Consider the following 13,792-nt stretch of genomic DNA (forward strand, 5'->3'; position numbering starts at 1 on the left):
GATTATTATTATTATTATTATTATTATTATTATTATTATTATATTATTATTATTATTATTATTATTATTATTATTCATAAAAAGCCCATGATAGCACGAGTCACTAAAATGGTGAAGAAATCCACAGCGGTGTAGATGTAAATATATAATTTAGAAAAATAATATACAAAAGAGAGCTTTCGAGAGCCTGCTGGATTCTCCTTCTCACCTGTAGAGTTCTTTATTATTATTATTATTATTATTATTATTATTATTATTATTATTATTATTATTATTATTATTATTATTATTATTATTATTATTTATAGACCAAGATGATTTGGTCTTAATTTGGGGGGGGGGTGGAAGTTGAACAGAAGTTAAAGGAGGCCAGAGAGTTATGGTTCTTGTTGACGGAAATTCCAGTGATCTCTCTCTCTCTCTCTCTCTCTCTCTCTCTCTCTCTCTCTCTCTCTCTCTCTCTCTCATTTAAGTGATGCAAATCCTCTAAGTTATACTGGAAAGCGACTGAATTTGTAAGATATTTCCCGAGTTAATATTCATGAAAGAGACATGGAGAAATTAGAGAGTAAATATCCGCAAAAAAAGTAATGGAAATATACTATAATCCATAAAAAAAATGGAACGGAAATTAAACACTAAAATAACCGAAAAAAGGAGTAAATGAAAGCTAGTACTAAAATAAATCTTAAAGCCAGATAAAAATTATAGCATTTAATCAGAACAAAAATTTAATATGGATATTGCTTGGCGTTGATAAATCGATGCAGATTAATACTGTCGTTCGCTGCGACAAGAAAATAAATAAATAAATAAATTGTTAAATAAATAAAATAAATAAATAAAATAAAGTAAAATTGGTCTAAAAAACAAGCACCAGTTAAACTCCTTCCATAATAAAAAGTGTATATATATACATATGTATATAAATATTATATATACATATACATACAAACATATTTATTATATATATATATATATATATATATATATATATATATATAGATATATAAATAAATAAATTAAACATCGCAGTGTTAAACTGAGCTTAAATAAAATAAAATGAAATAAAATCAAAACAACTTGCATATCCCAAACAGCGACGACTTGGCATAAAGAAGGAAACGCCAAACTCAAGACTTCTGAGTACGACAACAATGAGCTGCGACAAATAAAAATAAAGAAGGAAAAAAGAAAAAAGCGACAGGGAAGAAGAAGAAGAAGAAGAAGAAGAAGAAGAAGAAGAAGAAGAAGAAGAAGAAGACGAGGAAGAAGAAAAGGAAAGAGAAGAAGAAGAAGCAGTAATAGGAGGTTCGGCACATACAAAAAGAAAAAGCAACAGAAGAAGAAGAAGAAGAAGAAGAAGAAGAAGAAGAAGAAGAAGAAGAAGAAGAAGAAGAAGAAGAAGAGTTAGGTGGAGCGACAAAAAAATAAACAAATAAAAGGCAAAGAGAACAGAACAAGTAAGAGAAGAAAAAGAAGAAGAAGCCAGCAGGAGGATGAGGAGGAGGAGGAGGAAGGCGGGGTGGGGGGAGGGGGTGGGGGGAAGAAGCAGGAGAGAGAGAGAGAGAGCAGCAGTAGCAGCAGTAGTAGGGGGCAGTAAGCAGACCAAGCAAGCTTGCTCGTGATGCACATGGCGATGCAACGTCTCCCTTCAGCAAAGGTCAGAACATCCGTCTCCCGAAGCAGTGAGCGAGTGAGAACACTCTAACCCACTTGGACCCAGGAAGAAGAAGAAGAAGAAGAAGAAGAAGAAGAAGAAGAAGAAGAAGAAGAAGAAGAAGAAGAAGAAGAAAAGGAAAAGGAAAAAATAAGAAGAAGAAGAAGAAGCAGCAATAGGAGGATCGGTAAATACAAAAAGAAAAAGCAACGGGGAACAGAGAAGAAGAAGAAGAATAAGAAGATGAAGAAGAAAAAGAAAAGGAAAAAGAAGAGGAAGAAGCAGCAACAGGAGGATCGGTAAATACAAAAAAACAAAGCAACGGGGAACAGAGAAGAAGAAGAAGAGGAAGAAGAAGAAGAAGCAACAGGAGGATCGGCAAATAAAAAAAAAAACAAAGCAACGGGGAACAGAGAAGAAGAAGAAGAAGAAGAAGAAGAAGAAGAAGAAGAACAAGAACAAGAAGAAGAAGAAGAAGAAGAAGAAAAAGGAAAAGGAAAAAGAAGAAGAAGAAGAAGCAGCAATAGGAGGATCGGCAAATACAATAAGAAAAAGCAACAGAGAAGAAGAAGAAGAAGAAGAAGAAGAAGAAGAAGAAGAAGAAGAAGAAAGAAGAAAAAGAAAAAGAAAAAGAAAAGAAAAGAAAAGGAAAATGAAAAGGAAAAGAAAAAGGAAAAGAAGAAGAAGAAGAAGAAGCAACAGGAGGAAGAAGAAAATAAAAAGAAAAAGAAAATTGGCAAAAGAAGAAGAAGAAGAAGAAGAAAAGAAGAAAAAAAAGGAAAAGAAGAAGAAGAAAAAGGAAAAGGAAAATGAAAAGGAAAAGGAAAAAGAAGAAAAAGGAAAAGGAAAAGGAAAATGAAAAGGAAAAAGAAGAAGAAGAAGCAGCAACAGGAGGATCGGCAAATACAAAAAGAAAAAGCAACGGGCAACAGAGAAGAAGAAGAAGAAGAAGAAGAAGAAGACGGAAACAAGAAGAGGAGATGATGATGATGAATGGGAAAGAGAGAAAAAAAAGGTGGAAATAAAAAATAATTATAGAAGAGAGAGAGATGAGAGATGATGAGAGAGAGAACAGAGATGAAAACAAAATGAACAGTGAGAGAGAGAGAGAGAGAGAGAGAGAGAGAGAGATAAACTATAAGAGAGGATGAAAACAAAATGAACAGTCAATGAGAGAGAGAGAGAGAGAGAGAGAGAGAGAGAGAGAGAGAGAGAGAGAGAGAGAGGATGAAAACAAAATGAACAGTAAATGAGAGAGAGAGAGAGAGAGAGAGAGAGAGAGAGAGAGAGAGAGAGAGAGAGATAAAAAACAAATAATTACATGTGCTACATATCCAGCTACAAGCAAAATGCTGCACTGACTTTTCCAAGCACAGCTGGAGGTTCTTCTTTGGTTCAGCCATTAATGCATGAATGCATTTTGGCATAAATGCGTAAATATGTATATACACACACACACACACACACACACACACACATATATATATATATATATATATATATATATATATATATATATATATATATATATATATATATATATATATATATATATATATATATATATATGTATGTATGTATATGAATGACAACGAAATACAATTTGATGACCTGGAGAAATATGTAAAAAAAAAAACTTGAGAAAATGAACGTGATAAAGGAATAACTGGATGACTGAGAATGAAGAATACGGAAAAAAAGAAGAAATGAGAAGCATAAGATTATGACCGATGAATCTGGTAACGAAGACTCTTTGAAAATAACTAAAGATAAAAAATTGGAGGAACAGATCATGACGTGGCAAATGTTAAAATGTCTATATTTTTGTCTCCTATAACTACTGTATTTATAGAGCGTGTGCAACAAAGACAGCCAGGGATACAATGTGCAATCATTCATTACAATGAGGCAAGCACCGTATTTTCGATACAATGAATACATAATAAACACAATTTGATTAAATATCCACACTCATTAAGGTTCACCGTGAAATCATTACAATGAGGCAAGCACTACATTTACGATACAATGAATACATACTGAATACGATTTTATTAAATATCCACATTCATCAAGGTTCAATATAAAGTCATTACAATGAGGCAAGCAAGGTATTTTCGATACCATGAACCGCACGTAGTAAAATACGATTTGATAGCATATCCCCACTCATTAAGATTCGACGTGAATTCATTACAATGAGGCATGATGTATTTACAGTGCAATGAACCGCACGTAATAAATACGGTCTGATAATATACCATTAAGATTCAGTTTAGGGTCACCGATCACTGAAGAACTCAAAACCAGCCTCAGAACAGCGAGTCTACTTTCTTGCAACGAATCATTTCTTATTTATCTTAGTGGCTACCTGAGACCCACGGAGCCGCTCCAAAATTTGGTTATGGGAACTTGCAACTTGGTATTCACTCTGCAATGCGATTTTTTTTTTTTTTTTTACAAGGGGAGTGCAGTTAATAGCCTGTGATATCTTTTATGAAAAGCCGTACGGTACAGACCTAGACCTTCCCTTGTTTATTACTGAGGGGTGGGGGAGGGGGGAGGTAGGGAGGGGGAAGAATGGGGGAGGGGGAAAGGGTGAAGGACAGTCCACTTCATTATAATGGTGCCATAAATGCAAAGGGGGATTAGGCTTTGAGAGAGAGAGAGAGAGAGAGAGAGAGAGAGAGAGAGAGAGAGAGAGAGAGAGAGAGAGAGAGAGAGAGAGTTTCTTTTGCATAAAGAGGAAAATTAAGCAATTAAGAATCAGTAGACATCTGAAATAAAAAAAAATATATATATATATATATATATATATATATATATATATATATATATATACATATATAGCAAATGGCCTCTGGAATATATGATTAAGAGAAATAAATCATATCAGTAAACAAACCTATTGAGAGAGAGAGAGAGAGAAGACGTTGCTTCTTTTACATAGACGGAAACGTAAGCATTCAAGAATCAGTAGACAATATATATATATATATATATATATATATATATATATATATATATATAGTATATATATATATATATATATATATATATATATATATATATATATAGAATATATATATATATATATATATATATATATATATATATATATATATATATATATATATGGTCACTGGAATACATGAGAAATGAGAATAAAAGAAACGAAGCTCATCAATCCACAAACCATGATTGAGAGAGAGAGAGAGAGAGAGAGAGAGAGAGAGAGAGAGAGAAGACGTTGCTTCTTTTACATATACGGAAACGAAAGCATTCAAGGAGATAATATATATATATATATATATATATATATATATATATATATATATATATATATATATATCACGGTCACTGGAATACATGAGAAATGAGAATAAATGAAACGAAGCTCATCAATCCACAAACCATAAGAGAGAGAGAGAGAGAGAGAGAGAGAGAGAGAGAGAGAGAGAGGGAGCACTGTGTAGCCAGCCAGCCAGGGCCAAGGAGAGGCGAGGGCCGCCCAAACCCACCATCCTTGGCGAACATCTTCGGTATAATTGGCGAGTGGGGGATGTCGGAAGGGGCAGTCGTGACTACACAGGAGTGGCAAATGCCCATTACGACAACAACCTATTTAATGACTGCAACATGAAGATACTGACAGCGACAGCTTCCCCCAACAGCACTGACAGCCCCCATGACGGATGCTGCATGCAACACACCCTAATAAAAAGGAGAGCAACAGCAGCAGCAGCAGCAGGCTCATCTGAGAATGGGATAAGAACGCTCTCAGTCTTGCCAGTCTGATGTGGCCAGAAATTCATTTTTCTCCCCTTTTTTGTATGGGCGAGTGGGAGGATTAAGGACTTTTCTTCCTCCTCCACCTCTTCTTCCTCCTCCTCCTCCTCCTTATCCTCCTCCCCTTACCTTCCTCCTCCTCCTCCTCCTCCTCCTCCTCCTCCTCCTCCTCCTCCTCCTCTTCTTCCTCCTACTCCTCCTCCTCATCCTCATCCACCACCTCCATCTCCTCCTCCTCCTACTTTTCCTCCTCCTCGTCATTCCCCTCTTCCCCTCCTTCTCATCCTCCTCCTCCTCCTACTCTTTCCTCCTCCTCCTCCTCCTCCTCCTCCTCCTCCTCCTCCTCCTCCTCCTCCTCTTCTGTACGCAACGCAAATCAAAACGAGGACCGAGCGACTGGCGACGTTCCCGAATGGTTTTGTCTTCCCAAGCAGCGATTGGGATGGTCCAAACAGCCGGGAATGAAGGAGAATAAGAAAAATACGATAAGAAAAAAAAAGGAGAATAAGTAGAAGAAGGCCGCCATTAACAGAAGAAAAAGATAAATACCGGTCGAGGAAGAAAATAAATACAGGGCGAGGAAGATGACAACAAATACTATACCAAGCAAAAGAATCACGAACATAGATGTTCAGCGGAAGAAGAAGAAGAAGAAGAAGAAGAAGAAGAAGAAGAAGAAGAAGAAGAAGAAGAAGAAGAAGAAGAAGAGAAGAAGAAGAAGAAGAAAAGAGGGCACAAGATCTAATGTGCAATTAATGAGCTGGCCGAGAGGGACAGAGAGGGAATGAAGCGAATAAATAGGATAAGGGACAATAAAATCATCCTCTCATCCTCGTAAACCATCATCGTGCAGGATGTCCGCAAGAAACGGGTTACTTGGTGATGACCAGCTGCCCTTGTGTATGTATATGCCCCATAAAACTTTCCTCTGTGGAAAAAAAACAGCCAAGTAAGGAGGGCATCTGCTGAGAGAGGTACATACATAATACATATATATATATATATATATATACATATATATATACATATATATATATATACATATTTATATTTATATATATATATATATATATATATATATATATATATATATATATATATATATATATATATATATATATATATATATATATATATATATATATATATATATTATATATATATATATATTATATAATTATTACCATGATTAAATTAAACGCACTGACATACCTAAAACTTACGAACAAACATTCCCACGATAAAATCTTGTTATATACACATACCTAGATGCATTCACGTGCTTACATGTATTTATGTTCCAAAAACTTGTTCGTATTCACACAAGCTTAATAAAAAACATAAAAACAAAAATATAGCAAATTACAGTTTTGAAATTTTAACATAAAAAACTGTACCATTCTGTTCTTGTAATTACTAAGTCCATTTGGTCAGCCATTCCCGCCTACCGATCATCACCGCTAAAAGAAATACCCGCGTGTTTTCAGACGCGGCGCATGCGCCCCTACATCGCAATACGTAATAAGGCCAAAGGAGAATACTGCAGTACCATTTGTCCATTCTTAACCAAGCGGAATAACAAACCCATCTCCTCATACAGACACGCAACAGGGACGCCCTTGGAGTCGTCCGCGAGTCGACCCAACAGGCGTCTTCTGCGACAGCTGCTGCGTCTTCGAGACTCCTTATGGGAGCAGCCCCCACCTGCACGTATGTCAAAATGACAGGTGTGCAGCAGACACACATACACACGTTCTGTCAAGAGCAGCCGCTGGTCAGTCTCCTCGCCCCCACGCCGAAAACCGTCGGGGGAAATATTTTGGCTGGGGGCTGTCTCTCTCTCTCTCTCTCTCTCTCTCTCTCTCTCTCTCTCTCTCTCTCTCTCTCTCTCGATACCCAGCGTCCGGCCGAGAAGGAGTACCCGGCTCCCAGACCTTGGTGTGGTGTCCAAGCCTTATACCTTCATCCGCGAGATGATGGGATAGAAAATCGAGCGAGGGTTAATGGTAGTCTTTATATCCTGATGGATTTATATTGATATTCCTTTAATGGGTTGAATATGTGCACGGCTCGCATTCAGAAGCCAGGGCAGGATGCAGAGTGGATGGTCAGGGTAATGATATAAAGGGGAGGAATGAGACGAGGAATTGCAAGGACTAGTATCATATAAGGAAATTGTCTCAGAGCGTGAGGAGTTGGCGTTACTGCGAAATACTTGCGGTTCAACTTCGTATTAAACGGAATTCTTAGTTCATACAGAAAAGGGTGATGAGATTCAAACGTTATGGCTTGCGATGTTAAGCAGCTTCAAGAACGTGTTTAAAAAAGTTAAAGATCGAAGAGATTTCTGGAAAAAGAAGTTGTATGTTCAGTTTTGATAACCATAATGCTTCTTATGCCTCGCGAAAATTAAAAAACAGCCAGCCTTGTCAAAGATGAGCTTACACTTTTTTTTTTTTTTTTTACTTTCGTGTCACAATAGCAGTAGTAATAATAGGTTTAATAGTAACAGTAATACTATAAATATCAACATGTCTGACTACTTTTGATGATAATCAATAATGTGGTTCATGCTTTTTCGAATGTCAAAAAGGGCTATTTTTTTTATGATGGGCACAGGCAAACTAAAAATGTGCTGTCATTACTTTCCCCTCTTATGGTGACAATAACACTGGAACTATAACAGTACTGGCTGAGGCAATAACACTTGTACTGAAATTTGTCTTGCTGTAGTTAAAGTTCAAGTCCTTCTGGGCCTCTGTAGGTTCATAGGGCAGGCGCTGATCTCCTGTTTCTTAGGCCAACAGCATGTGGGGGACAGGTCCCTTGCTGTAATCTACTCGAAATCCAGTAGCCAAAATCACAGGGTCTTCAAGCAGACTACATAAATAAATAATTGACCTTCCAGCAGACTTGAAAGAAAAAGCTTTCAGCAGTCTCTCGCCACAAAAAAAAAGTTCCAGCAGCCCCCCAAAAAATTAAAACCTTCCTGCAGCCTAAAAAAAAAAAAACTTCTGGCAGTGTAAAAAAAAAAACTCCCAAGCATATAAAAAAAATACTTCTAGCAGTCTTAGGAAAAAAACTACGAGCAGCCTAAAAAAAAACTTTCAAAAAAATACTTCTAGCAGCCTCAAAAAAAATTCCATCAGTCTCAAAAAATACTTTTAGCAGTCCCAAAAATCATTTCTGTCAGTCTCAAAAAATAGTTCAAGCAGCCTAAAAAAAAAAAAAACTTCCATCAGTCTCAAAAATACTTGTAGCAGCCTCAAAAAAACTTCCATCAGTCTCAAAAATACTTCTAGCAACAAAAAAAACTTCCATCAGTCTCAAAAAAACTTCCATCAGTCTCAAAAATACTTCTAGCAGCCTTAAAAACTTACAGCCGTCTCTAAAAAGTAAACTTCCTGAAGCCTTAAAAATAAACCTCCTTTCAACTTTAAAAAACTTCCAGCAGCTTAAAAAGTGACTTCCAGCATCCTCAAAAAAAAAAAAAAAATTCATGGATCTCTCAGAAATTCCCGCAATAGAACAAAATCAAGAACATTAGCTAAGTATCAGACACGGATGGACGGTAAATTCAGGACAAAGATGACCTTTCAGCATTTTCAAAACAAACAAGTAAAAAATGCTTCGACGCAATCGAGTTTTCTGCACAGCATATAATCAAGGCCAACGAAAATAGATCTATCTTTCGGTGGTCTCGGTATAATGCTGTATGAGCCGCGGCCCATGAAACTTTAACCACGGCCCAGTGGTGGCCTGTCCTATTCGTTGCCAGGAGCACGATTATGGCTAACTTTAACCTTAAATAAAATAAAAACTACTGAGGCTAGAGGGCTGCAATTTGGTATGTTTGATGACTGGAGGGTGGATGATCAACATACCAATTTGCAGCCCTATAGCCTCAGTAGTTTTTAAGATCTGAGGGTGGACAGAAAAAGTGCGGACGGACAGCCAAAGCCGGCACAACAGTTTTCTTTTACAGAAAACGAAAAACATACGAAGAAAAAAAAAATGAAAACGTGAGACGCGGTTCCTTCAGCAAACCCAAGACAGATCAAGAATTAGGGTTGTCAGATAAGTATCTGACTTAAGCGTCGAGTGACTTATCTCTTGAGGTGATGTCAGATGAGCATCTGACACAAGTATTAAGTTACTTATGTCTTATGGCTTTATTAAGTTACTGATAGCTCCTATGGCTGCAACTCCCAACTGTAACTGCATGTCCTACAGTTTTAAGTGTATCGTTTCGATGGTGAGAAATGTGTGATTTTTTTCTTCGTTTTTCATAATATTTTAAATATTTTAAATTGCGTTGATCATATGATTCTCATCGAAATGCGAGATGCACAATGAATTTACATTTCACAAAAAGAGGAAGCTAAAATGATTCTATTGTTACATTATCTCATCCTCGTTTGAAGCACTCACTCTCGTTCTCCTGTATTTGATATATATATATATATATATATATATATATATATATATATATATATATATATATATATATATATATATATATTTATATATATACATATATATACACATATCTATCTATCTATCTATCTATCTGTGTGTGAGTGTGTGAGTATATATATATATATGATACATAAATATAAATTTTTTCTTGCTCCCATTGGAGGTTGGCACCTTTCATTAAAAGGCAAATTGAATCTGGCTAGACGCTGTTTACCTACTCATTTACTAATGCATTATATACTTGTCCTAATCCTGAATTATCCATTTCCTTTTTAATGTATATTTATTATCTAAATCTCTATATATTTATGGAGGCATACCTTTTCTATCACTTCTTAGACCCTTCATCACTCTCTTACTCATCTGTTATCCTCACTTATCTATCTTTTCAATTATCTACCCGTCAACAGAATCACACCTATTCGTCCTGCCCAACTTCCTACCTGATTTCCACGCTTGCACAAAACCCCCTCGAGAAGAGAAGAAGAGCAGTGGGAGCGTGAATGGAGCATATACTGAACGCTCCCAATCCTCCTCAATCCTCACCAAAAGCAGACAAAGCAGCAGTAAACAGCAGCGGTACACAGGGTCTCGGGATCAAGCAATGAAAGGTCCGTCTCGCAAAAGCAGCCCCGGGGACTGCTGTTGTTGTTGCATTCTGCATTCACGCGGGATGAATTGCACTTCCGGCATAATTCAAGGATGAAATTACTCGATGATGACTTATCAGGAATAAGGTTTTAAAGTCCCCGGGTCCTTGTTCAAAAGGCGACGAGATGCAGGTGGATAGAGAGAGAGAGAGAGAGAGGCTTTGTCCGGTGAAAGCTTTATTGGAACGTCGAGGGATAAAAAGAAGTGTCTTTTTTTTTGAGTTCCCCCTAAAACGCGTAAGATGCTTAATGGCAAAAGAACACGGGAAAACGAGGCGACGAAAATGGAAATTGGAACGAGGTTTCTTCGACAAGACCAGTGAAAATGAATTTGCTTGCGTGGTGTACTGAAATTCATTCGCAGCCAATGAATAACCGTGACTTATAAGGGTGAAGAGCGGAAAAGAAAACAGATCTCAACAAGTGAGACAAACAGGGACCAGGTAAAAGACTAAGTTGAAAAGAAAACACAATTGTTTATCTTCTTGGGAAACAGAAACGTTGCAAGCTGGTTTATATTCTCACTCATTATATACGCGTGAGGAAAGTTAAACCCCAAGACGAAATAACAAAAATAAATTAAGGAAGCTACCTGTGTATCCTTATTGTGACATATACACTCGAATTTACAGAGAGTATACATAAGTACAACTGCTTCGTGTTCGTATATAATAAGTCAAACGGCCTTCTTCTAAAAGTAACATCTTTTTTTATTATTTCATGGATAATAATTTCCGACCAAGAGCTAGACATACCAAAGTACGAAAAACTGGCATTTGCAATTTTTGTAATAACGATTGCATGATTAAAGGAATAAGGTGAACAATATTATATATATATGTATATATATACTGTATATATAATATATATATATACATATATATATATATATATATATATATATATATATATATATATATATATATATATATATATATATATATATATATATATATATATATATATATATATATATATATATATATATATATATATATATATATATATATATATATATATATATATATATATATATAATTTCAAAACCAAAATCCTGGTAACTGAAAATGAAAAATTAAAACCCTTTCCAAAGGACTATCTATAAATAACTTATAACGATTTAACCTTCGATTGAGGTTACTATGGAATACTCCTATGAATCACAGCATTAAATCTGTAACTACGGAAAATTCCAAATAACAAGATCACTTTCCTAATCATAGTTATGTATCCGTGAACTGGGAAAATATTCGAAAACATAGATAAACCATCTTAAAAGAAAGTTGATATACTTGGCCCCTTGAAATGTTGCTTGCTGTTGATATATTTCCGTTAATAGACCATGCGTGATAAGAGGGACTATAAAACCGATGATTCCAGGTGTCACTTACCTGAACTGCAGACTGACGTCTTCAGACTTCGGACAGCCGAAGAGGAATTCGAGGAACATATTCTGCAACAAAAGGAGGACCTAATTAACATCAATGATAATTATTCTATAAAGTACATAGGATGTAAGCATAAAAAAATAATAAAAGGTACAATCAAGGTGAAGATAGTGATGGAACAAAACAGGTAGCATTGACATCGAAGCAGAAAATGGGCATAAAATCACAATAATGTTTAATTACATGTGTAATCATTCTTTTTTTAATTGCTTAATTTTAGAGAAAGGCTTTTTATATCAACCTAAGAGACTGCGGATGCAAATCTGATTAAGTGATTTAAAAAAAAATAACTAGAGCGATGGAAAATGACAGGTTGCAAGTTGATACAGTCCGAAAACGTGTAATTTTTTCATTCTTGTGTTATCTAACTAATTACATACATACATACATACACATCTATACACACACACACACACACACACACATATATATATATATATATATATATATATATATATATATATATATATATATATATATATATATATATATATATATATGTACATAGATATAATTCTCCTCCCTAAAATACCTCTAATAAATTGTCCCTGAAGCTTTGGAAACGCATATTCTATCCAGCATTTCAGTCAACCGAGTTTTTACCAGACGCAAAAGCCACGTAAAAAGAGAGAAAAAAAAAATACAGAAAAACCAAAAGTGAGGAAGACCAATCCGCCATGCTTCTTGTCCTTCCAAATTTTTGTGTCGATCGTCTGATTCACCTGACTGTGGGAGTCCTTCTGCTTTCGCTGAGTAAGTCATTGACTCACCTTTGAGGAAAATATTAATTAGATGTCCCTCTCTCTAAGTTCCTGCTTACAGGAATGACTGGTTTTCATCAGGGAGGTTTGCACACTCGAGAGGGGAAACATTAAGAAAGTCTTCTGCTCCAAACGATCAAAAAGAGAAACATGAAGGAAGTCGACTGCTCCAAACGATCGCAAAGGGAAACAATAAGAAAGTCTTCTGCTCCAAACGATCAAAAAGAGAAACATGAAGACTGCTCCAAACGTCAGGAAGAAAATCTGCTCCAAACGATCGCAAAGGGAAACAATAAGAAAGTCTTCTGCTCCAAACGATCGAAAAAAAACAGGAAGAAACATGCCCCAAACGACAAAAACAAGAAGAAACTACTCCAAACGATCAAAAATGGAAACAAGAAGAAAGTCGACTGCTCCAAACGATCGAAAAAGTAAACAGGAAGAAAGTCGACTGCTCCAAACGATCAAAAAGAGAAACATGAAGAAAGTCGACTGCTCCAAACGATAGAAAAGGGAAACAAGAAGAAAGTCGATTGCTCCACGATCCAGTGAGATATAGTAGTAAAGAACGAGATACACCACGTCGTAAACACACGTCGCTAACTTGTTGCATACATGTCACAAACATGTTGAAAATAAGTCAACGGCTGTAAGTGCAGAACGAATGTGGCAAATGCTTGATAATCTTATGAAGAACTGATTAGGACTACAAAGAAGTTATCGACTTGCATTCATCTTATTTGTGACGAGTGTGCAATAAGTTGTCAACGTGATTATGACATGTTTGTCAACGTGTTTATGACATGTTTTACTGCATTGTGGGCGTTCTCGTGTGTTCATTAGTTCATTTTCTTTTTCCTTTTTATTTTCTTCTGAACATTAGATGTTTTTATCCGCACATACTGGAAAATGACGTACTGGGACATTTAAATCAATCAGAGAGAGAGAGAGAGAGAGAGAGAGAGAGAGAGAGAGAGAGAGAGAGAGAGAGAGAATATTACATTT

At 35.9% G+C, this 13,792-nt stretch overlaps 1 protein-coding gene across 1 annotated transcript in view; it reads left to right on the plus strand.

The window, feature by feature from the left end:
* The window catches only part of LOC136846932 (uncharacterized), a 6,966-nt gene extending 772 nt beyond the window's left edge, over window positions 1–6,194 (plus strand). The window contains exons 2-4 of the mRNA XM_067118186.1: window positions 1,187–1,301; window positions 1,727–1,959; window positions 6,077–6,194. Coding sequence (XP_066974287.1) covers window positions 1,187–1,301; window positions 1,727–1,959; window positions 6,077–6,194 — 466 coding nt within the window. The remainder of the gene's footprint in view (window positions 1–1,186; window positions 1,302–1,726; window positions 1,960–6,076) is intronic.
* Window positions 6,195–13,792: the final 7,598 nt, after the last annotated feature.

The sequence above is a fragment of the Macrobrachium rosenbergii genome, chromosome 16 (assembly GCF_040412425.1).
Source record: "Macrobrachium rosenbergii isolate ZJJX-2024 chromosome 16, ASM4041242v1, whole genome shotgun sequence".
In the NCBI taxonomy this organism is placed as follows: Eukaryota; Metazoa; Arthropoda; class Malacostraca; order Decapoda; family Palaemonidae; genus Macrobrachium; species Macrobrachium rosenbergii.